This window comes from Dromiciops gliroides, chromosome 4 (genome assembly GCF_019393635.1).
Source record: "Dromiciops gliroides isolate mDroGli1 chromosome 4, mDroGli1.pri, whole genome shotgun sequence".
Classification (NCBI taxonomy): Eukaryota; Metazoa; Chordata; class Mammalia; order Microbiotheria; family Microbiotheriidae; genus Dromiciops; species Dromiciops gliroides.
This window is the reverse complement of record NC_057864.1, coordinates 136898253-136924655: the sequence shown is the minus strand read 5'-3', so window position 1 is coordinate 136924655 and position 26403 is coordinate 136898253. Positions and strand designations below refer to the sequence as shown.

Here is a 26403-nt window from a genome sequence, read left to right as displayed (position 1 = left end):
TGATTTAATGGAAAGAGCATTGGGCTGAGAATGAGTAGACTTGAGTTCTGGTCCAGATTCTTCCACTAACGTAATCGTCGGATCTTGGACAAAATGATTTTAGCTCTTTCTAGTTTCCTCTTATACAAACAAGGGAGTTGGATTTGGTAGTCTCTGAGTTAGCTTCCAGCATCATCTTTCTGAGTCTCAAATAAGCACAGAGATCTCTAAGGATGTAGACAATGAAAATGCTATTTGTCCCAGTTTTAGACAAAGTGCTCCTGGGAATATTTTATGTGTAATTCATAATAGTGTGTCCATACTCTTCTGTGGGAAAAATTATTTACAGTAATTAGTCGATTGGACTTTTTTTTTTTAGCCCCAGGAAGGCCATGACATGGCTCAGTGAATAATTTTATTTAAACATTTTAAATGCCTCAATTTCTGTACAAAAATGGAAAAATGTTACTTTAAAATGTAAAAAGAGATGCTTTATTAGAAATATGAAACAATGTTTTATTTCGTTTTAAACCTTCAATGGCAATTTAAACAAATGGATTTTTCACCATAAGCTGTGGTTGGGCTAATTGACTTTCAAAAGCACTTTTTATGAAAACTTTTTCTTTGGTTCTTCTCTCCTCAATATACCAACATACTTAGTTTGAAATTCATGAAACATACAAAGTGCTATCCCAACAGGTCAAACAGTTACCCCAATAATAAAAATGAAATAATGATGGGTAGAACAAATATTATTTTTCTAAGTCCAGGGAAGAAGCTGGTATAGTAGAAAGACCAATGATCTTCAACTTTCAAGACTAAAGTTTAAGTTCTGGCTTTTAATATTTATTAGTGTGACCTTGGGAAAATCAATTAACTTCTCTGAATATGAATTAAATGAAAGAATCTGAGTAGATAAACTCTTAAGGTTTATTCTAGCTCTGACATTTGGTAATTTTGTGTGGCACACTGGAAGCCATGTAAGTTCATGATTTCAAATCAATCTTTTTTACTTGAACACTTATCTGGAAAGAATCACCTCTTCTTGAAATTGTAAAGCTTGTAATGAAATGGTAAAGCTTGTATAAACAAAAGTTGAGAACTATCTTTACATATAATGGAAAAAATAAAATACCTTATATGTAACAACAACAACAAAAAAGAATCACCTCTTCTCCAAGTCCTGACCATTGTCTAATACATTCTTGGTGCTTGACTAATACTATCCCTCTCCATTTGTGTTCAGTTAACACTATGTACCTGGCAGATATACATACATACATACATATATATAGAAATTTCTCAAAGTGATTAACAAGGCCTATATCATATTTTCATCCCACGTAGGTGATGACTCTCCTCTGGTTAATGCCATAATGCCATATTCACCAGATACATTTTCTGGTGATGCAGAAACCTATATTTTGGGTACCAGAAAAGAATTTACGAGTATTATTTTAGAGTACAGATTAGTTTTTTTCAAAATGACGTCTTCTCTCCTCTAGCACTCACATAGTCTAGAGATGTACCCAGCAGCACATATGTCTTAATCTGCTATTTGCTTATCATTCATACATGTAGCATCAAAGTTCTTTTGCAAAATTAAGTTTTCATTTATTGCAAACTGGGGAAATACCTATAATTTTCATTTTAGAGCTGGCTAGTCATGATACCACATTTATAAAGAAGACAATTGGAGATAGTAGTTAGCGTAAAGGACAGCACTCTCTAGCTACAAATGGTGACAGTTTTCCTACCCAGTTTATGCATAAATTTAAGATGCAGATATTTTGAAAGCCATATTCAAAACAGAGGGAGAAAGCATCACAAGCACTAGAAAGTACAGCATTTAGAAACATTTGAAATGAAAATATTCATCATATTTGGAAAATGATGACTCTTAACTCTCTACCAAGTTGTATGGTCTTGCAACAGAACCTCAGTGGGCCTCAGTTTTATCACCTGTGAAATAAAGAGATTGGACCAGATGGTCTTTAAAATCTCTTCCAGCTCAAAATAATCCTCTAATCACCTTATGTTGTGAAATCATATTTTAGTACATGGAGCACCCATTGACCAAAAACATTGCTCAGGTTATTTTCTGAAGCCAGTGAACATAATTGGAGTTCAACCATGTCAACTTGTTTTTATCATAACACGGTAGAGCAAAAGTCCTCTGGGGAATTCCATCCATCTTTAAAATTAAAGATCAGAAATTGCATCTACTGAGCAGAATCCCATCTTTAACTGTCCCCCTCAATCCCTAGAGAGGTCGAACTTGAATCACATTCACCTTTGTCCCACTGTTTTTGTCATTGTCATCGATCATCTGTGAATCATCACTGGTGATGATGAAAATAATGGAGGAGGAGCTAAAAGTCACCTTCTTCTTTGGTCGGTCTCCAACTTTCTGAGACATCACTATAGGTCTGATCTGTTTTTCAGTCCTGATAACAGGTCTGTCTTTCTTGGGTCGCTGGAATTTCAGCTGTCTAAAACACAGGAGTTGTAAAAGGCATCTTCGAAACTGCACAGAAATAGAATTATGACATAATGCCAGGTTAAAGGTCTTTCACCTCAAATGCCATCCAAAAAAAAATGATACGAAGATTATTCTGAGACTTGGGCATTTCTTGAAAGAAGGAGAAGTAAATTTCCTAAGTGCAAATACTTTTGGTTACCCTGGGCCCCTGTATCTTATCTCTAAAATAACTCACAACCCAAAACAGTGTGCTGAAGCCAAAACCCTATGTTCAGTCCATATATAGATCCCCGTAACTTTGCGGTGGGGCAAGAGGCCCTAGACTTATGGCCAGCCGGTCACATAATAAATAATTATAAAGGAGGCTGGGTCAAAAGGTGATGTGTTCATCATTCCTAACCACTAAGAACAACTCAACAGCCTTGCTGTTGATGGGACCCTGGGCTCATACTCATATTACAATGAAAAGTACATTTATGATGTGGAGGATGACATTGACCCATACCTGTTATGTGGCCCTGGGCAGTCACTTTAAACTCTGTGTTCTAGGAAAATCTCAAAGACAAGTTGCTGGGGTCCTGACCTGCCTCAATAGAGGGAGTTTCCACCTGTGGAAATTCCCTAGAACAACGAAATCATAGATTTCCCTATCTCTAGCTAGTCTTAAAAGATCAGGTTTTCTCTTTACAACTCATGTTTTCTAAAGTGACTTTCCTCTTATTGAGGTTGTCTTTGAATACCCAGGGCCTTAACACAGTGTCTCACAGATATTAAATGCTTAATAAATGTTTGTCCAGTTGAGCTGAATGAAATTATTCTACACATTATAATCAGCAACTTGCTAATTACTGAAATATGATTATTAAAGATATTGTCAGAAGCAGATAAAACATCCTCTTCCTCTACTTGTACCCTCGCTTCTACTCCTCTCCATTTCACAGATGGAAAAACTAACTTGGAGAGAGGTTAGGTTGAAAGCTTTTCTTGGGTTTTGACATACATCTGAGTTCAAATGATAATAAAGGTCAGACTAATAACATTCTCTTTTCCCCCCCTCTAGGTGCTAAAATAATTTATTGAATGACTTTCAGAGGACAATAATAAGTTATAATTTACTCTGAAATTCACAGACCTAGTAATACCATCATATCACACTAGATATTGATTGGATACGCTAACTTCAGATTCTACAAGCTTCCCCCTCTTGCTCTTCCTCTTTTGATCTATTTCTCTCCCCTTGATTCTCTGTTTCTCTTCCCCATCTTTCCTTACTTTCTCTTCTTTTTTTCACCACTGACCTGTCTCTCCTTCTTTCAACTCTATCTTTCCTTTATCTGGACATTGTGAGATTTATGATCTAATATCCAATTTTAAATCTCACAGTTATATCCAATTTTAAATCTCACAACATCATATGGAGGATACACAGACACAGACACACACACACACAGATAGATATATCCGCATATATCCATCTAATTATCTGAATATATGTGTATATATAATATTAATAAGCCAATAAGTCTTTATCAAATTTCTATCTTCTGCCAAACTATGTTAGGTATAATGAGAAATACAAAGATATATGAGACATGGTCCCTGCCCTGAAGTAACTTATAATTTAGTTGGGGAGATAACACAAACATGAAAAACTGTACAACACTATGTAGTAAAGAAAAACACCTCTCATTCTATCATTTGCCCTGCTCAAATGACATAGCTTCTTATTTTGTATGGGATAAGATGCAAAATCTTTAGCCTGCATTCAAAAGCTTTTCCAATCTTATTTAATTTACCAATCCAGCTTTATCTCCTACTGGTCTTTGCCTTTAACTAAGCTAGCCTTCTTACTGTTCCCAAATATCACATTGCATACTATTTCTTTTCTGGAATATATACCCTCCAATCATTTCTGCTCATCTTAGTCCTATACCTGCTTTAAATTGCACTTAAATTAGGACTTTCTACTGTGAACTCTTATAGCCCTTCAATGCATTTAAAGGCCTTGCATTGTTAATTATCTCTTCATCTATTTATGTTGCATTGCTTTAACTAGACTATAAGGGAAGAAACTGTGGTTTGTTGCTGTATCTCTGCATTCCTTGTTGTGGCTCACTCTGGCCCTTACCCATGACAAACATGCAATTTGGCTGAGTGAATTAACTACCTTAAAATAGATCTATTAAGCATATATCCAAAATCAGTAAAGCTTAAAATTTCCCAGGAAATTTTTACATACCTTGAATTTATTTCAGGGTCTTTTTCTTCTTCCAGCTAAATCTGATTTAGAGAATTATCCCTAATGCTTCCCTGAATTCCCCCCAATCTTTGATGAATAAAAGCTTACTATTTGTGGTAAAGCATACCTTTCTGCTCATGAAGATGTAGATAATTGGATTGTACGCGGTACTGGATTTGGCAAAGAGAGAGGGTATGATAGCCACAGTTGGTGTGACCCGGCTGCCATAGCCATTTGCTACCAAGACACAGATCACTGCATAAGGCATCCAACAGAACAGGAATGTTGCTATCATTAAAAAACACATTTTGGCAACTTTCTTTTCATATCTCAGGATTTTGATCACTTGGATGGTTTGAAGCTCTTCAACACAGCGAAGCTGCAGAAAGGCAAAAGAGGAAAAGTTGGAAACAAAATGAAAGATAAGTTAGAGAAAATAATAACTCTCATTGGTATAGCATTTTACATCTTTTTTGGGAGGGTAACACAGCTACTAAGTGTCAACTGTTTGAGGCTGGGATTTTGAACTCAGGTCCTCCTGGATCCAGGGCCAGTGCTTTCTCCACTGTACCACCTAATTGCCCCCTAGTATTTTACATCTTAAAAAGACTGCACATCCATTATCTGATTTTTATCCTTGCAACAGAACTATAGAGGTGTTTAAATAACAAAACAACAACAACAACAAAAAAACCCACTTAGCTAGGTAGTACACTGGATAGAGTATTTATTGAACCTGGAGTGAGGAAGGTCTGAGTTCAAATCCAACCTCAGACACTAAATTTCTATGTGAACCTGGGAAAGTCAAGTAACCTCCAGTGGCCTCAGTTTCCTGTACTATAAAATGGTAATAATAATAGTACCTACCTCTCTGGGTTGTTGTGAGGGTAAAATGAAATATTTGTAAAGCACTTTGCAAACCTTACAATGCTATCTAAATATTAGCTATTATTATGATTATAAGGTAGGTATTATGATTAACATTTTACATATGAATAAAGTAAAGTTCAGAGAAGTTAAACAGTTTGCCCACGGTCATATAGCTAGTAAGCCAAAGAGTTGCAACTCAAACCTAAGTCTCTTGACTCTAAGACTGGTATTTTTAAAGCTTATTTTGTATTTTGTCCTGATCAATTAAGGGGCACTGAGGTAGTTCTCTTGTATAACAAAGAGATGACAGATTTGGGGTGGAAGGGAGGCCTCTTGTTTTCCCATAAGGGAACTTTTCTAACCCCTTGGCCAGGAATAAGAATTATTTTACAATTTCTTTGCTGGGCTAAAAGGTAAATCTTTTAGAGTCTTAAAAGTTTACTCTACTGGTAAACTATACTGGTAAATTGGGCAGCTAAGTAGCACAGTGGATAGAGCCCTGGGCCTGGAGTTAGGAAGACTCCTCTTCCTGAATTCAAATCTGACCTCAGACACTTCCTAGCTGTATGACCCTGGTCAAGTCACTTAACCCTGTTTCCCTCAGTTTCCTCATCTGAAAATGAACTGGAGAAAGGAATGGCAAACCACTCCAGCGTCTTTACCAAGAAAACCTTAAATAGGGTCACAAAGAGTCATAATTGACTGAAAGAAATGAAATTTAGGGGTAAGACCACTGAACTAAGAGTCAGACTACAAGCCAAGTCCAAAATCATTTGTTAAACTATGTCTAAGACATAGGGCTGAGCATTCAGATAGAAAGACAAAATGACCCTCAAAGAATTATCCTACCGGGGCAGGATGGAGCAGAGTACAATATGCAAACAGCCAAACATATATTTGGGGGGTTTTTGCTTTTTTTTTTTTTACAGCCAAATGTATATATGATAATTTGAAGTTCTCTTGAGTGATGATTGAGATAGATTAGCTTCTAAGGGAATCAGGAAAGGATCATAGGAGAAAATGGAAAAAGAATTGAGCTTTGTAGAAAACCAGGGATCCTCAAAGGCAGAGATTAGGAGAGAGTCTAATCTAGGAATAAGATATCCATCTGTACACAGTCCTGTCGGAGGAAGATGCAGTTTGGGGAAGAGCATGGCTGACTTGCAACATATTAAAGCAAAGGTGTCAAACAGCCTGTGGGCAGCATGTGGCCTCCAAGATTCCTGAGTGGGTCCAAAGCAAATGAAAATAATTGGAAAATATTTTTTAAAACCAACAAAAAAACCCTAACAAAAACAAGTAACATTACTTTTTTTTTTCAGGGCAATGAAGGTTAAGTGACTTACCTAGGGTCACACAGCTAGTAAGTGTCAAGTGTCTGAGGCTGGATTTGAACTCAGGTCCTTCTGAATCCAAGGCCAGTGTTCTATCCATTGCGCCACCTAGCTACCCCGAACATTACTTTTTTTTGGGGGGGGGGTGAGGCAATTGGGGTTAAGTGACTTGCCCAGGGTCACACAGCTAGTAAGTGTCAAGGGTCTGAGGCCGGATTTGAACTCAGGTCCTCCTGAATTCAGGGCTGGTGCTCTATCCACTGTGCCACCTACCTGCCCCCCAACATTACTTTTTAAAACTAAGTCAATCTGTGGCCAGTGAGGATCCTGATTTATAGGTTAATGGCCTCCAATTCTATTTGAGTTTGACAATAGTGCATTAAAGGAAGTAATGAGTAATCTTCCTAGAATGGTTGGCTTGGGTTCTTTTCCCAACTCTGCTACTTACTTACTAGCTTACTTACTACTTACTTATTTACTGCTTACTTACCAGCTATGTGGGCAAGTCATTTAATCTCTGTTATTCTATTTCTTCTTCTACTAAATAGGGAAGGTATCTGCCATGCCTAATTGATTAGGCTATTTTGATCAAATGAAAAATACATTTAAGGATTGCACATATATAACCTATATCAAATTGCTTAGTGCCTTAGGGAAAGAAAAGGCGAGGAAGGAAGGGAGGAAATTTGGAACTCAATTTTTTTTAAAAAAATGAATGTTTAAAATTGTCTTTACCAGATAAAGCATGGGCCCTGGATTCAGGAGGACCTGAGTTCAAATCCAGCCTCAGACACTTGACACTTACTTAGCTGTGTGACCCTGGGCAATTCACTTAACCCTCATTGCCCCACACAAAAAAACAAACCAAAACAAAACAAAAAAAACCTTAGAAAAAGTAAAATTGCCTTTATCTATAATTTTTTAAAAGACACAAGATAGGCATAAACAAGTTTCTGTTTGTCATCAAAATACATAAATAAATGAAATTATAATTCTACCCCAAAAACCCAAACAAACATGTTTGTAAGTTTTGAAAACTGCCACATGCTACACAAATATGTAGTGCCAATGATATCTGAGTCCTAAACGTTTGTAAGGTTATCACCAATGGGGGTGGGGTGGGGTGGGGGAAATTAGAGCCCTGCTTTTCAGCTCTTAACTATTCATGCAAATAGTACCTTCAGTTCTATCTAAGAACCAGTATTGTTATTTATATTGTACATTAAAACTCTGCTTTCAGAACAGAGGTCTAATGTAGTCTTTTCCATATGACAAACCTTATACAGAATCCATCTAAATATGGAGAACCAAGATTTCTCACTCCCCAAAGCATAAAATAACAAGTAGGATAGTTAATACAATCTAGCCTCATTGAGTTGGCTGGCCCTTGCCCATTTAAACTTCTTGTTTAGATCTGTCCTTTGCTGTTTAAACTACAGGAGATGTGTCTAATCCTGTCAGCAGATTGTTTTGAAGGTAGAAAGGACAAGACCTGACAACAGATTGGATGTATGGAGTGAGGATGAGTGAGGAGTGAGGATGAAACTAGGTGGGTGGCTGGTGGAATGGTGGTGACTTTGACAGTAACGGGACAGTTGGGAAGAGATAAGGGTTGGAGGTGGGGTGGGGGGGATAGATAACAAGTTCTGTTTTGAACATATTGATTTTGAGATTCCTATGGGACATCTCAATAACACATGTGAACTAATGAAAGGCCAATGAAGTCAGGGTCAGAAGACCTGTGTTCTGAGTACCAGCTCTGACACTTACTTAGCATTGTACCCACACATAAGGAGCAACTTTTTGGAGTCACAATTTCCCCTCTCTGAAACAAGGTCAGCAATATTTTCATTACCTACTTCATGGAGTTGTTTTGAGAAAATTGCTTTGTAAACCAGAAATTGCTATGATTATTACTGTGGTTTGTTGTTGTTGTTGTTGTTTTTTTGCGGGGCAATGAGGGTTAAGTGTGTGCCCAGGGTCACACAGCTAGAAAGTGTCAGGTGTCTGAGGCTGGATTTGAACTCAGGTCCTCCTGAATCCAGGGCTGGTGCTTTATCTATTGCGCCACCTAGCTGCCCTCTATAATTATTATAATTATTATTACGCTAATTCTCTTCTAAAACTCTATCACGATGCTTCATCATGGCATGGAAATGACCTTTGGGTAAGTTAGGAGACTGCAAACTCTGTCAGGGCTTCATCAAGGATCAGCTTACCTTGGGCTCAAGGAGATCCATCAGCAAACAGTTGGCCATCTTGTTAAAGAATTTGTTTTGCTATAGCCTTATGAAAAATTAAGTTTATATTTCTATAGATTTATGTGTATATATATACAGATAGACATCAATACACATATTACACATAGAGGTCCATATATATACCTTTATGTGTATATATGTGTGTGTATGTATATATATATATACATACATGTATATATATATATATATATATATTTACCCTCATATTATTTTCACAATAATGCTGTGAGGTATTTAGTATGAGTACCATTGTCTCCATTTTACAGATGAAGAAACTAAGGTTCAAATAAAATTAATTAACTTTGAGTCAATACCTAAAGATAGGTCTTCTAACTAGTAAACCTTTCATTTCATTATACTGTCTAGTTATAGTTTAAAATACCCATGACACAAATATAAGGCCTATTAATAATCTTATAATTCCTTACTAGACATTTGGGAGGAGGGAAATCAATTAGGATTTGTTAAATCAAGAAAATATAAGATTTTTAATTATACTTAATATCATTAAAGCTTTGTCAGAATCTTTCTCTCTCTTTTTCTTCCTCCACCCTCCCCGGAAATTCTAGGCCCATAAGTGAGTCACATCTTGAAAAACTCAATAGTATGGGACTTTAGAATAAGGTTCCTTCTAGTAAAAAATTCACTAGATTCCTCATACAATAAGATTTTGCATCTAGTAATTATGTACCATTACAATGGATATTGTTTTACAGAAAATTTGATAATGATGGGTTGGGGATTTTAGAGGTTGCAACTTACCATTCGGATGGCATACAGAATGTGGCCATAGCAATAGGCCATGACACCAACAGGCAACACCAAGCAGCCAAGGAATAAGAAAAGCACAAAGGAGGAATCATTGGGGTCTTTGGATTTCCAGTCCACTGAACAGCCTAGTCCATGGATTTCCAGAGTGTATCTGTTCCAGCCTAGGAGAGGAGCTCCAGTCCATACCAATGAGTAAAGCCAGATGTAGGTTATAGCCCGCCAGGCCCAGGAAAAATTAATCACTTTGGCATGGACAATTCTATTGTAGCGCTCATACGCAAGGACAGTGAGGGTCATGATGGAAACAATCCCTGAAAAAAAGAGGAAATGGGGGAGCACAAAGAGGCTCAGGTAAATGATGGTAATAACATAATCTTCTTCATAGAGAAATCCTTAGAATATACAGAATAAACAGAACAGTAATCAACATTTGACTCCCCTAAGCTTGAGGTAACTTTGGATCCAAAGAGATCTCTGCTCAGACTTACAGAAAAGCTGTCGAAAAATAGTAATTATCAGGTACAATCCAACACAAAGAGAACAAGTAACCATTTATCATTTTCTTGTCAAATAGAAACCCTGGGGTAGGAATTACAAAAGGAGCCATTATTTACTAAGATCACCTATTTTTGCGTGTCACCAAATCTGAACTCAGACAATGGAGACAGAGTTTCCTTGGGTCCTTTTGACTACTCAGTTGGAAAATATAATTTTTTTTTTTGGTGAGGCAATTGGGGTTAAGTGACTTGCCCAGGGTCACACAGCTAGTACATGTTAAGTGTCTGAGGCCAGATTTGAACTCAAGTCCTCCTGAATCCAGGGCCGGTGCTCTATCCACTGAGCTACCTAGCTGCCCCGGGGAAATATTTCTTAATATACACTCCACTAATTTGATTTAAGCAAAGTAAGTGTTAAGATTATGACTGACAAGTAAAATAGACTTAATAGAGAAATAGGGATTATCTATGTTAGGTCAAGATGTATATAAACTATGGTATATGTTTATATGCTGTCCTATTTATTGGAAACTTGTATTTGCCGATAGGATGTGATTAAAATACATCTCACTTTCCTGTGGAAAATTTAAACAGGATACTCGTCCCATGTGCCTCAACTCTCACTAAATGAAAGGCTGGTAGCAAATGTTCCACACTTTTTTTTTTTTTAAGTGAAGCAATTGGGGTTAAGTGACTTGCCCAGGGTCACACAGCCAGTAAGTGGTAAGTGTCTGAGGCCGGATTTGAACTCAGGTCCTCCTGACTACAGGGCTGGTGCTCTATCCACTGTGCCATCTAGCTTCCCCTGTTCCACACTTTTAAAGAACTATCATCTAAAATCTTCAGTACACCAGAGTTCTGTATGAAAGGCAGAGACTGGGGAGCCAGCACTCAAAAGTCAGTTGCACCTGCTTGACCCTTTCTTCCTTCCGTTTTCCTTCCTCCCTCTTGGCAAATAAGATAGAATCTTTTCTGGCTTTTCTTTTCCCATAAATTCCAATGCCCAATTCAAAGAGAAATCACTTAATGGATAACCTCTAGGGCCTAGCCTTTTTGGCCATTTCTAGAGTTTGAAAACTCCTTGGAAACGCTCTCCTGGCAGGAGCTCAAAAACCAAGGAGTAACAACAGTCCATTAATTGTTGGGATGCAATCGGATATTGCCAATAGTGAGGAAGAGTAAAGGATTGGGTAGGAAGGGTCATTTCCACGGAGAAAGTTAGAGAGGTTTCAAGTAATTTAAACTTAAAGGGAAAAGAGACTAGTCTCAGGAGATAATTCCTTGCTATACATACAATATGAGCTTTTGAATATTTTTGAATGAATGAATCTGTGAGGGTATCAACCCTACTTCTAGTCTAATCTTCACAGACATCATGCAATGTGACAACCCCTGTGGACAAAGGGATAACTATCCCCTCACTTGCCAATCATCTGCCACCCTTGAGAAAGGCCAGGAAGTCTAGCTGCTGGCTCAAGCAGCAAGGCTTCTGGGAGAGACAGGAGGCAGCATGTGCCAGGACAGTAAAACCACCACCACCATCTTGACTACCATCTCCCTTCATACCCCAAAGGAGATGTCAGGACCCTGACCCAAGAGCCTTGGAAATAGAGTATATCCCCTCGACACCAGACCTACTTCCAACCTGGCCCCCTCAGTCATCACTGAGAGGAAAAATCACTGTGGAAAAGGGGCCTTCCTTCCTCATTACCTCCATCAACAACTGCTGGCCAACTGCCACCAACAGGTATCTAAGTTCAGTAGTACTGGAAATGGCTGAACCCCCCAAACCACTGGTCCTGTGAGGGGTCTTCTTGATTCCAGTCTCAGTGCCACTGTGCCACCTATCTGCCCTATCTGATCCCATTATCAATACCCACATATGCAGATCGTAAACCTTTTATTACTTAGTAAATAAGTACTAGGTCTATGACTGAGGCAAATAGATTTACCCAGGGTTACACAGTTAGTGAATGTCATAGATGGGATTTTAACTCAAAGTGACTTCCTTACTGAGTGTGCCTGGGTATTCAATGACATAATTACAGTAAAATTTGTTAGAACATGGTCTGTGTCTCATTAATTTCAGTTCATTTACATTCATCAGCATCAAGTTTTCTACCCAAGCACAAAAAATTAGTGAGTGAACACATTGCCTTACAAATTAGCACTTACTTTTCATGTGCTGGAAGCTAAGGAGAGGAGCTCTTAAGATTAGAGCAAAGAAGAAAAATAAAGTTTTAGCTTTAGTGTTTTATTCTTGTTTGTTTTTCTTTTTTAGTTAAAAAAGAGAATTTTGGACAGCACAAATATCAAAGCACAGCCAGAACTGAAAGTACTGAAAAACTCGTTCACTACACCTATACTATGAGTCTACTAAGATGAGTCTATTTCCCATTCCTTATGCCATGACAGATAACCTCTTTTGAACAGACTTCATTTTGTCATACTCACATAGAAAGATTTGATCTGTAGCACTATAACTAAAATACATGTCAGCCCCACTAAAATATTCTCCACGTCTACATATCCTGAGATAATTCAACTTTTAGGTTGCAATATGGTATATGCTGTGCATATTCTAGTTGGGTTTTCCTTCCTTCCTTCCTTCCTTCCTTCCTTCCTTCCTTCCTTCCTTCCTTCCTTCCTTCCTTCCTTCCTTCCTTCCTTCCTTCCTTCCTTCCTTCCTTCCTGCCTTCCTTCCTTCCTTCTTGCCTGCCTTCCTTCCTTCCTTCCTTCTTCCCTCTTTCCTTTTCTCCAGTCCTTTGCCTTCCTCCCTTCCCTCACTCCCTTTCTTTCTCTTTTCTTTCCTTCCTTTCTTCCTTCCTTCCTTCTTTCTTTCCTTGCTCCCTTCCTCTCTTCCTCCATTCCTATTCACTATTCAGTTTCCAGAATGACCTGTCTAATATTGGGCAAGTCATTCTACCATGCTGATCTCAGTTTCCTCATCACTAAAATGAGGGATTTAGATTAGAAAGGTTGTTTCCAGCTCTAGTGTTATGGTCCTATCATTTTCAGACTGATGAGATTGCATATTTTTATCATATTTTTTAAAAATATGCTTTATTTGGTTGGTTGTTTTTTTGTTTTTATTTTTGTTTTTAGTGAGGCAACTGGGGTTAAGTGACTTGCCCAGGGTCACACAGCTAGTAAGTGTTAAGTGTCTGAGGCCGGATTTGAACTCCAGGGCTGGTACTTTATCTGCTGCACCAACTAGCTGCCCCTTTTTATCATATTTTAAACAAACTTGAGCTAATATTAAACCTATCTCTTCAGAGTGTGGGCCAATATATGTTGCTTTAAAAAACTTGTGGAACTTCACTTATACTAGTAAGTTATCTCTCTCTACTATTCCCATGGATTTCAAAGATGTCTTTCCATATCCCTAAATATTTTTGAAGGGATGAAATTATGTTCTTGGCATTCCCTACAATATTTGCTATCAATCAGTCACCATCAGAGTGTTTTTAATCTCTGCTATGTACTATGGAAGATATAAGAAGCACAAGACATGGTCTCTGTCCTCAAGGGAGCTTACACTCAGGAATACAAAACTGGTACACACGAAACAGAGTGAAAGAATATGGTTGTCATTTGTCCTTCATTCTCAAAGAGGACCATGACATTGGGGTGATGTCATGACTTGCAGTGAATTGGATTTAAGCGAGGAAGGTCTGTTCAAGGTCACCAGCCTCACTCTCTCCTCCAGAGCCATCTGAGTCTTATGAGGGCCAAAATTTGATATACAGAGCATTAATTGGGTGACTTACCTTAATATTGGGGTCCTGGAAATATGAGGGATCTTTTAGGTTCACCCTCCCTTCTGAACTGCCCTTTTTAGACATTTCTCCCAGGCCAATAAGAAAGGAGCCTTTAAGCTTTAATTCACAAAAGGATCAGATTTTATTACTTGGGAATTAATTAAACAACAAAGGTGAAACTAATAAAAATCAAAGACAAAGAAATAGGAAAAAAGAAATACAGATAAATATTCTTAACTCTAAACTTAGCCTATGCAATCCCCAGATTGTTTCCAATTAAGCTAATCCAAAGGAATTTTCTGTAATTAACTCACCAAAACTTGGACAGTCTACAGTTGCTCACGACACCGGAAAAGCAGATGCCAGAGAGAGAGTGTTTTGGAAGAACCTCTGCCTCCCCTCATGGAGCATTCAATCTTCCTCCCCCAAAAGGGGAGGTCCTTCAAAAACTGCCTATGGAGAGCTCTCCTTCTGACCTCAGTAGTACAAATAACTTCAGGGTGGGCCAGGTGTGGCCCCTCCCAAATGAGTCAGCTAAAACCTGCAATAATAATTTTATCACAAATAATTTTTGCCACAGTCCTATGGCAAGATATACATCAGGATGACTGGAGATAGCCCTGGATGTTTAAAGCAATTGGGATCAAGTCACTTGCCCAAGATCACACAGCTAGTAAGTGTCTGCAGTGAGATTGGAATTCAGGTCCTTCCAACTTCAGGGCCAGTGCTCTATCTATCACGCCACCCAGCTTCCCAAAAGAATATGGTAACAATGTGTGGAGTGAGGTGCTCTTTGAGTGGGAGCATAGTTCAGAGTATACTTCCTGGTGGAGGGAGAACAGGAGCTGCACCTCGGAGGATGTCTAGGATTTTGATAGATAGAAAAAGGAAAACTTAGGCCGTACAAAGCTTGGGTAGCAAGAAAGCAGGAGTTAAAAAGCAAAACTCGAAACCTAGGGTTAGCCTCTAGCTTTGTACAATGCTACTGGCTCTGGAACAGAGTAATATTCCTGCTCTGTACAACTGAAAAAAAAAATGCATTTTCCATTCTATTCTAGAAATTTGGAAAGCCTATGAACAAAGTGAATCTGGATGGTTGAGAAGCATAGTGTCCATACTGAAAGAGATAAGAATTGCACAGTCCTCTGTCCCACTCATATCACATCTGAACTATTTTATTTAGTTCTAGGCACCCCATTTTGGGAAGGTACTAACAATATAGAGCAGGGTTTCTTAAACTTTTCCCACTAGTGACCCCTTTTTGCATAAGAAAATTTTACATGATCCCAGGTATATAAGTATGTAAAATAGGTATACATTACTTTTTACTGTTGCCAAATTTTTCACAACCCCCACATTCAGTTGCATGACCCCATATAGAGTCATGACCCACAGTTTAAGAAGCTTTGGTCTAGAGAACATTCCAGAGGAGGATGACTATTTTGGCAGAGGGACTGATAATGACTCTATATAAGGATCAGTTGAAGACACTATAAATATTGACTTTAGAGAAGATCTGTCATGTGGAAAAGGGATTAGACTTCTGCTTGGTCCAGTGGTAAAAAAACAAAACAAAACATGTATGAACAGAAAAGTGAAAGGTTCAGCAAGGAAGATATCAGCTCCCTGGGGGAAAACCTCTGAAACAAAGCTGACCAAAAGTGGAATGGACCAGTTCAGCAGGTAGTGGGTACTCTAGTACTGGAAATTTCAAGTAGAAGCCCAATGACCACTTGTCAGCAATATTGTAGATGGACATCTTTGTTAGGTATGAGCTGGACTAGATGGCCCATAAAGTTCCTTCTTTATTTTTTTTTGGGGGGGTGGTGGGGCAATGAGAGTTAAGTGACTTGCCCAGGGTCACACAGCTGTAAAGTTCCTTCTAACAAAGAGATTCCATGCACAGAATTCTGTGGATACACATTTCCTTGATTTTTATCTTCCATCTTTTTGAAGATTATATCAGGTCACAAAATTTGAGAATTGGAAGGGACCGCACTGTCCCTTCAATCCCACACATACTAGAAAGGAATCTCTAGTATGACACATCCAACAAGGGACCATCCGACCTCTGTTTGAGGACCTCTGAAGAGGGGGGATACATCAACACCACCTCCTGAGCATCCCATTCTACTTTTGAACATCTCTAATTTTTAGGAAGCTCTTCCTTACATCAAGCCTAAATTTGTCTCTTTGTAACTTCTGTTCATTGCTAATGGCTCTGTCCATTAGGGCCAAACCAAACCAAATCAAATCCCTCTTTCATGTAACAGTCTTTCAAATATTTGAATATAAGCTATTTTGTGCACCCTCTTGTTACCCCCATCTTTATTCTCCAGGCTAAATATCTGCCATTTCATAAAGTCACCTTCAGAGGACATGGAACATGGTATAGAGTCAAGAAGACTTGGGTTCAAATCCCACCTCAGAGACTTACTAGCTGTGCTCACCCTGTGCAAGTCATTTAATCTTTCTGAGTTTCAGTTTCCTCAGCTGTAAAATGGCCTCTGGGGTTGCTTCCAGCTCTCAATCTGTGTTCCTATGCTCCCTTCATCCTGGTTGTCCTTTTCTAGACACATCTACTGATGACATTTTGTGAACAAGTCAGTATTTTACAATCCTGGGACTGTTAGACACTTGCTTATTTATAAAGTTAATTTGTACATAAATTATCACTCAGAATATATTCAAAGTTAAGAAATCTGAAATTCTCACCTTTTTTTTTTTTTACCGTGAAGCACTTAGCACTGAAAATTAAGATTATAACAGTTTAGAAATTCTAGACCATTTTTAGTGCAATATAGGAAGGATCAGGAATGTACATGGCAATCATATTAAAACACATTATAGGTTGCACAGAGGAGGGTCATAAGAATTATACTATATATTTCCCACTGAGCATTTTATCCAGAAAGATAATGAATGCAAATGCATATCTTCACAAGATCACATGGGAGTTGTGTGTGCCTTTGATGTAATTTGCTGATAATTGTAGCTAAAGTACAACTCCAGTGGATCATTATGATATAGATAGATAGATAGATAGATAGATAGATAGATAGATAGATAGATAGATAGATAGATATAGATATAGATATATTATCATTATGTTTATCCTCAGGGAATGTGTGGATCAGAGATTTAGAACTAGAAGGGACCTCAGAGACCATCTAGTCCAATCCCCTTTTTTAACAGTTTAAGAAGGGAGGTTCAGGGAAGCTTGTACCAAATCACACCAGTATGTGTCAGAGGCAGGATTTGAACCCAGATCCCCTGACTTGAGAGCCAAGGCTCTTTCCATTTTGCCATTCATACCGAGACAGTTGAGGAGGTGTTTGGTGAGAGTAAGCATAAAGTAATGAAAAGATCCCTGTATTTGGAGGTCAAATAATCTGGGTACAAGTCCTGGTTCAACTTTTTACTAGTCATGTACCCTTAGGCAAGATACTTAAACTCTCTAAGCCTGATTATCCTCATTAGTAAAAGAAGGAAAGACAAATACCTGTTAAGCACGTAATATATGCTAGGCACTCATTTTACAAGTAGTATCTCATTTAATCCTCATAACAACCCTGGGAAATAAACACTATCATTTTCTCATTTTATAGTTGGGGAAAGCAAGGCAGAGATTAAATGATTTGCCCAGGTCACACAGCTAATAAGTATCTAAGGCTGGATTTGAACTCATGTTTGTTTCTGATTCCAGTCCTAGCACTCTAGCCAGAGCTTTACCTAACTAGCTGTAAAATGAAGATAATCATGCCTTCTTCATAGCGCTATTGTAAAGATTAATATGATGATGTGCTTAGAAATAGAACTTAGAGATTATATAAATGCAAACAATAAATAACAATAACAATAATAATAATAAACACCTATAATAATAACAACAATGGTCTGAGAACAGAGTTGCCTTTGTTAGGATGTTGGGTGGTGGGGACACAGCCTGATGAAAAAATTGGTAGTTTGTAGGGTTTTAGATATTCATAAAAAGGCATCCAAAAATAAACTAGATTTTATTTTGCCTTTCTTAAGGAACAGTCATTTCCCTTTCATCCCACTAGATGGCAATATTGAATAATTTACCTTCAATAAACTGACACCAGGGTCTTGGTAGCAGCTCATTCATAATTCAACCATAGACCATTTAAAGGTTTAAAAAACAGATGCAACCAACAAATGTTGGACTGGGGCAGAGCTTCAACTATGCAGCTCTATGCAACACCCAAAGGGATAAAAGAGAAGGTTGAGGAATTATGGGGCAAAGGTCAATTGAACCTTTTTTTTAATGCCAAAATGACATGTAATAAATATTTCCATTATTTAGGAGAACTTTCATTTTTTTTCCTTTTAATCAAGTTTTCTTGTACAAAATGACAAATATGGTAATGTATAACCCATATCTGATTGTTTGCCGCCTCAGAGAGAGGGGAGGGGAGGGAGGGAAAGAGGGATAAACATTGGAACCCAAAACTATAAATAAAAATGTTTGTTATTAAAAATAAAATAAAATGATAGAAGGGAAAAAGAAGTCACGCTGGACTAAGCCTCATTTCCTCTTTCAAAAGGATTACTAAACTGATAGAGGAAGGGAATGCTGTATTTATACTTTACCTAGATCCTAGCAAAAGGTAAAGATGCTCATACTGTTCTCTTGGATAAGATGGCAGCATGGGAGACTAGTTAGGTGGCTGAACTTAAAGTTGCTAATGGTTAACTAATGGGAAACTAAAGTTGCTGATGGTTTTGTATCAACTTGTCAAGATGTCTCCAATGGAGGATCCAGTGATTTCTATTTGGCTCTGTGCTCCTGAACATATTTATCAATCTCTTAAGTAGTGACTGACAGCAATATGGCTTGCTCATCAGATCTGTAGGTCTAAATTGTGGGGGATAACTAACCCTAACTGGATAAGAGTCAGAATCCAAAAAGACCTTGAGAGGGTGGAGCATTGTGTTGAATCTATTAAGATGAAATGCAATCAGGATAAATATAAAGTTGTACAATTGACTGGGGGGAAAATCAACTCCATTGGTACAAGATAAGAGAGTCATGATTTAGATAGTAGTTTGAAAAAAGAGCTCAGGGTTAGGATATTAAGCCAATGTAATCTCATCCTACATTGAGATAGGCATAACTTCCAAGAATAAAGAGATGATTTTCTCACTGTAATATACCCTCATCACATCTCATTTGCAATATTGTGTTCGATTCTGGACCCCCACAGTTTAAGAAAGTCATTGATATGGGGAGGCTAGGTGGCACAGTGGATAAAGCACCGGCCCTGGATTCAGGACTCCCTGAGTTCAAATCCAGCCTCAGACACTTGACACTTACTAGCTGTGTGACCCTGGGCAAGTCACTTAACCCCCATTGCCCTGCAAAAACCAAAAACCAAAAAACAAACAAAAAAAAGAAAGTCATTGATAAGTTGGAGAGTGTCCAGAAGAGATCAACTATAAAGATGAAGGGCCTCGAGGCCGTGCAGTAAGAAGATTAGTTCAAGTAAATGAGATGTTTTAGTCTGGATAAGAGAAGCCTTGGGCTGGAAGGGAGTCTGGGGAGGAAACCTGATAGTTATCTTAATGTATTTTAAAGATTGTCAAATAGCAATTAGACTAGTTTATTTTGGCCCCAGAGAGCAGAACCAGAAGCAATGAGAAGTTGCAAAGAGGCATATTTCTCTTTAATGTCATAAAAAGCTTCCTAACAATTAAACGAGCCTAAAAGTGGAATGGATTGCTTTGAAAGGTGTTGGGTTCCTCCTCTTTGGAGGTGTTATCATCAGAGGTGGGATGGACACTTGTTATGCATGTTATAATGGGGATTTCTTTTTTATAAGGATTGAACTAGGTGGCTACTGACTTCCCTTCCAGTTCCCAAATTCTGTTATTATGTGATTCACAAACTCTTGAATACCCAAATGGGTCTGTAATCTCATCAATGTGGAGGTTCCATCATTGGCACAATGACACCATTCACAAACCAATCATGACTTTCCATCCTGTGTTTGTTTTTTTCAATCAATTAATCAATCAACAGTACATAAAGTACCTGCTATGTGCCAGTCACTGTACTATGCACTTGAGAACTGATAGAAAAAAAAATAATTAAACAGTCCCTACTCTCATGGAGCTTACTTTTTATTGGGGGAGTGGGGACAACATGTGCATATGTAAGTATATATAAAATCTATACAAAGAACAAATACAAAATAAATGCAAATACAAAATAAATACAATGTAGTTAGGAAGAGATAGCACCAGCAATTGGGGAGATCAGAAAAGACTTTTCCTGTAGGAACTGATACTTGAGCTATACTTTGAAGGAAGAGAAAGATTCTATAAGATGGAAGTTCCTCCTCTTGGGCTAAACTTCTAGTTTCTCCTCACTTTGTTCCAGGTTTAAAAATTGATAGTCTTGGCTCAGCCTCCTGATACTTTCATTTACCAGTTCCTCTTTTCTGATAAGAATTAGGTCTAGCTTAAGTTCTTTTCTTTTCCTCTGCTTTTGAGAGAGGAAAACATTTGCAAGTCAATTAAAAAGTCTAGGAAAGGGGCAGCTAGGTGATGCAGTGGATAAAGCACTGGCCAAGGATTCAGGAGGACCTGAGTTCAAAGCCAGCCTCAGACACTTGACACTTACTAGCTGTGTGACCCTGGGCAAGTCACTTAACCTCCATTGCCCCACAAAAAAAAAAAGTCTAGGAAATTCTCTGCCTTTTAGGGAGTATCTCAGATTCAACAGATATCCAGGTAAGCAGAACCAAGCTACCATGACACTATATCTTGCCTCTCTGTTAGTTTTGTGGGCTGTATTAGGAATTCGCTGTCCACTTTTACTTCTTGCTATCTGCTGCTATCTTTGGCCTCCTGCACTATGGTATTCTGTTGTATCTACTGCCCCAGTTAATAATTGTTATGACTTTAGGTAGATCTCTAGGACTCATGGGACTAATGAGGACATCTGCTGGGTTCACTGTGACCCACTTGAGGGCAATAGCAACTTGGTGGGGCTAAGTGAAGATGCTCAACTGGAGGAGCACCAGCAGGATGGGAAAACCTGATCTATGAAGAGGAATCATGTACAGAGGGAGTTGATTCCAAAGGGAGAATGAAGGAGAAAAGCAAGCAAAGAAGGGAATCAGAGGAGTAGAAAAGATCATGGCTGGGGCTGAAGAATTGAGTAGGTAACTGAAAGAGTCAAAGTCAGGAAGAAAACAGGGCTTCAGTCAAAGACAAGGCAAAGCTGGTAGATGAAGATGAATAGGTAGGCAAACTTTCCCCTACTATTCCCTTAGGTACTCCAAGAGCCAATGACCCACCAGACCTGGTTTCTGACAGATAACATTTTTATTTCTTTCTCATTTTATCCTTACCCAAATGTTCTCCACTGTCCTCAGTCAGGATATAAGTATTTATTAAGTGCTTATTGTTTGCCAAGCACCATGCTAAACCCTGGGGATAGATAGATAGAGAGAGGCAAAAACAGCCCTTACCTACAGAGTGTGGGGTGGGGCACAACTTGTAAATAACTAGGTATATGTAAGACACATAGAGGATAGATGAAGGTAACTCTAAGAGAGAAAGCATTAGCATCTTGGGTGGGGGGAAGAAGAGACTGGGAAAGGTTTCTTGAAGGTGATAGGGTAAAGTGAGTCTTGAAAAAAGCCAGGGAAATGAAGAAGTAGGGTAGAATGGAGGGAGGCACAGTCAACAGAAAGGTATGGAAATGGAAAATGGGCAATTGAATATTGTATTAAGGAACTCCAAGTAGGCCACTGTCAATGGATCATAGAGTGGGAGCAGAATTTTAAAGCATAAGAAGACTGGAAAGGCAAGGGTGGATCATGTCATGAAGAACTTTAAATGTTAAACAGAGGAGTTCATTTTTTTATCCTAAGGGTAATAGGGAGCCACTGGAGCTTATTGAGCAGAGGAGTGACCTAGTTAGACCAATACTTTAGAAAAAACCACCTTGGTAGCTGGGTAGAGGATGGATTGGAGTGGGAAGAAATCTGAGGCAGGGAGAGGATTTAGAAAAGCTATTGTCCGAGTCCAAGTGAGAGGTGATTTTGAACTAGTATCATGGTTGTGTATATGGAGAAGAGAATATCTACAAAAGATGCTATAAACATATATGGTAAGATGTATCAACAGACTGGATATGTGGGATGAGTGAGAATGAGGAGTTAAGGATGAAAGGACAGTTACGAAGCCTGGTAAACTGGGAGGACCCTGGTGCCCCTGATAGTAATGGTAAATAAATAGAAGAGAAAAGAAGTTTTGGGGAGAAATATAACAGCTTCTGTTTTGGACACTGCATTTGAGATTCCTATGGGACATACAATTCAAGATGTCCAAAAATAGTTGATGATTTGAGACTGGAGGTCAAGAGAGAGAGAGTAGGCCATATATATAGATTTGGGAATCATCTGCATAGAGATCATCATTGAATCCAATGGATCTGATGAGGTCACCAAGAAAAAGAATATAAAGCAAAAAAAAAAAAAAAGAGTAGAGGGCCTAGGACAGAGTTTTGGAGGATTCTCAGGGTAAGTGGGAGTGACCCATATCCATATGGAGGGTCAGCAAAGGAGATCAAGAAGGAACATCCTGGCTGACCAACAGAATCACACTCATACTTTCTTTTGAATGTGACAGACTCTTTTAAATTTTGTTTATTTTATTTTTAGTTTATGGAATAAAACAAGCATTTCTATAACAATGTAATAAAAAGATGATCACACATGAAACTGCAAATCTATTGTGTACAACTTGCTGTTCCTTTTTAATATATAATAAAGTTATCATGTAAATGTCTTTTCTTTTTTTTTCTTCCTCCCTTCCCCTCTTCTACCTCTGCCCTAGAGATGGCTACCATTAGACATAATTATGTATAGATAATACTCTCAACTAGAGACATCATGATACAATGGAGAGAGAGCCAGTCTCTGAGTCGGGAAAACAGATCTTTCCTCTGACTAATAACTGTTTTTGTGACCCTGAGTAATCAATTATTATTCAGTGCCTTAGGTAACTCTCAAAGACTATATGTTATAGAAAAAGTGTGACTTCCATTGGTGATGTTAATAATAATAGTTAGCATTTATATACTGTTGTTAGGATTGCAAAGTGCTATACCAATATTTGTTATGTCATTTTATCCTCATAGCAACCCTGGGAGGTTGGTGCTATTCTCACCACCATTTTACAGATGAGGATATTGAGGCAGATAGGAGTTGAGTGACTTCCCCAGCATCACACAGCAAATAAGTCTTTAAAGGTATGATTTGAACTCAGAACTTCATGATGTTAGGTCCACTTTGCCCCCTAGCTGACTCCAGTAGTTTCCCCATTTCCCCATTTGAGAGTTCCTTATACCAAATTAATTCACAGGTTTAGTCCTTATCTCTAATACCCTTGGGTAACATGGCCTGCTGAAGGACCTACCGAGCTTGGACTCAAGAAGAACCTGAAAACCTGAGTTCAATTCCTACTTCTGAAATTTATTAGAATTTATTAGCTATTAGTTGTATAAGTCACCTAAGTTCTAAATTCCTCAGGCAAATCACTAGGCCTTTTCCATTCTAGTATGAGTCACACTTCTATGAAATTTTTCTCTCCTCTGTGAGGCTGTTTTTCTCTGCTTGTTAAAAGGCTTGGTTCATTGTATTTCCTATATTAGGCATTTTATAAAGACATCTGGGGGGCAACTAGGTGGCACAGTGGATAAAGCACTGACCCTAGGTTCAGGAGGACCTGAGTTCAAATCTAGCCTTAGGCACTTGATACTTACTAGCTGTGTGACCCTGGGCAAGTCACAACTCCAATTGCCTCACCAAAAACAAACAAAAAAAAAAGTTAAAAATTTGGAAAAACAAAAATAAAAGTATTACAAATATTATTATTTCTATTTTACAAAAGAGGAAATTGAAGCTTATGGAAGTTATGATTTGCTCAAGTTCATATAATTACTAATTGCTTGAGGTAAGATTTAAACTCAAGTTTCCTGATTCTAGATCCCAAACTCTTTTATATATGTGTGGATAAATGTGTGTGTACATATATGTGTGTATACATACAAATTATATATGTGTATGTATATATATACAAACACACATATGAATATATGAGTCAATGTATATATAAGCAATCTTTGTTATTTCATTAGTAGATGTTCAGGTTAAATCTTATTTGCTCTTTCAGACTTTCTTTATCTTCCTTAGGCAGCTCAAGCTCCTTGCCCTGGAGCATAACCTCTCCTTGACACTGGTCCAGCCTCCAGCATCTTGCTTTGTTGGAACTCTACCTCCAGAAGTAAGATCATCTTGACATTCTTCTGCTCTTCTGGGTCTTCTTTGCAGGTCCAATACTTCCTCAGGAGGGTGTGTAGGAGAGAACATTGGACTTACAGTCAGGAGAGATCAGTGTTTGAATTCTACTTCTTACACAAATTTTTCTATGTGGCTTTATGTAAGTCACTTAATTTCTCTGGACCTGTTTTCTCATCTGCAAAATGGGATTGATATCTATAGGACCTATCTTAGGGCTAAGAATCAAATGAGATAATATATGCAAAGCCTTTACATACCTTTAGAATTTTAGGCTGCACACCTTAAAGTACTAAATAATATTAACTATTATTATTATTATTATTGAAAAGAAGCATGAAATAGTGGGCAGAGAGTTGACCTTAGAGCCAGAAAGACCTGTGTTGAAGTATGGCACTGGGTAAATCACTTCTCAGTAGTTGAGGCAATATTTTAAGTTCATTAGAATGTTTTTTTCAAAAGTTTCAGTTATGTCCAACTCTTTGTGACCTGATTTGGAGTATTCTCAGCAACAGACTGGAATGATTTGTCATGTCCTTCTCCAGCTCATTTTACAAATGAAGAACTGAGGAAAACACAGTTAAGTGACTTATCTAGAGTCACACAATTAGTAAGTGTCTAAGGCCAGATTTGAATTCAGGAAGATGGGACTTTCTGACTCCAGGTCCAGTACTCTTTCACCATGTCACCTAGCTGCTCCACAATAAGAAGGGACAGGCCTGTTCTGATAGAGGGAGTATCCCCTTCCTTTATATTAATGAAATCACAAAATTAAGTCCATGTAGGATAGGTCCAGAACCTATCCCTCTTCTTGTTATTGCTGTTATAGTTGTATTCCAACAAAGCAGACAATAGGCAACAGTTGTCAGGCTCCTATCATATCATGTTGAAAACATACAATTTAGGAGGATAACATCTCTTCCTGGTCATGGTTAAATTGTTTATATATAATTAGATACCTCTAATGTTCTTGAAGACAGTCTTAGTAGGTAAATATTGTCCTTTGAAATTTGTACACCATTTCTTTGCTTAGTAAATTCCTTAACTCTAATTATATTGTGGAAGGTAAATTCTACCCTAACTTGCATATAAATTATAGGAATTTCAAAGGTAGTGAAGGCAGAATTAATAAGGTTTTCCTGTGCATAAAGAAATTATAAAATGTTGTTTTGTCATTTTTCTTCCTGACCTGATTTTTTTTATGGGTTGATTTTTTTTCCCTCCCCAAACCACCTGAATGGCTCCTTCTTACACAATAGAATCAGCCCTCTACTTGGGAAATGCCAACTAAGATATTTTTCAATATGGCACTTTTCATTGAATTTATTTGATTTATCAAAATTTCATCCATGTAGTAGCTTATATTTCCAGTTCATGATCTTCTCTCCTATGTCTCTTTTCTTCCTTTCTTTCTCAGCGATTTCCTCTAGAAATCATTTAAATCTCTTGGATATTTAACATGGGAAGATTTATTACTGAGGAGTATTCCATCATAGCATGAAAATTAAAACTCTTTGCATGGAATCAAAAATGTGCTTACAGGTAAGAAGCTTAAAGGGAGAGGTCTATTTTTGGAAACCAGGTGGAAATGCAGCCAATTGCATTCTAGAATAGTCTTCATGTTTCAATAGCTGAAAGCTCCTGACAAATCAGGGAAAATCAATCGCCAGATCAGAATGGTTCAGTAAGGTAATAAGTCACAGGGTCTACAGCTGGAACAATCCTAAGGTACCACCCACATTTTACAAATGAGGAAGCAAAAGCTTAGAGAGGTTAATGGCACAATGGATAGAGAGCCAGGCCTGAAATCAGGAAGACTCATTTTCTGAGTTTAAATCTGGCCTCAGACATTTACTAGCTGTGTGACCCTGGACA

General features: G+C 38.0%; 1 protein-coding gene across 1 annotated transcript in view; it reads right to left on the bottom strand.

Moving 5' to 3' along the window:
- Positions 1–997: 997 nt before the first annotated feature.
- The window catches only part of OPN3 (opsin 3), a 66943-nt gene continuing 41537 nt past the window's right edge, over positions 998–26403 (bottom strand). The window contains exons 2-4 of the mRNA XM_043999304.1: positions 9928–10247; positions 4828–5079; positions 998–2506 (exon numbers count right to left, since the gene is read on the bottom strand). Of these exons, the coding sequence (XP_043855239.1) occupies positions 2243–2506; positions 4828–5079; positions 9928–10247 (836 nt within the window). The 3' untranslated portion in view covers positions 998–2242. The remainder of the gene's footprint in view (positions 2507–4827; positions 5080–9927; positions 10248–26403) is intronic.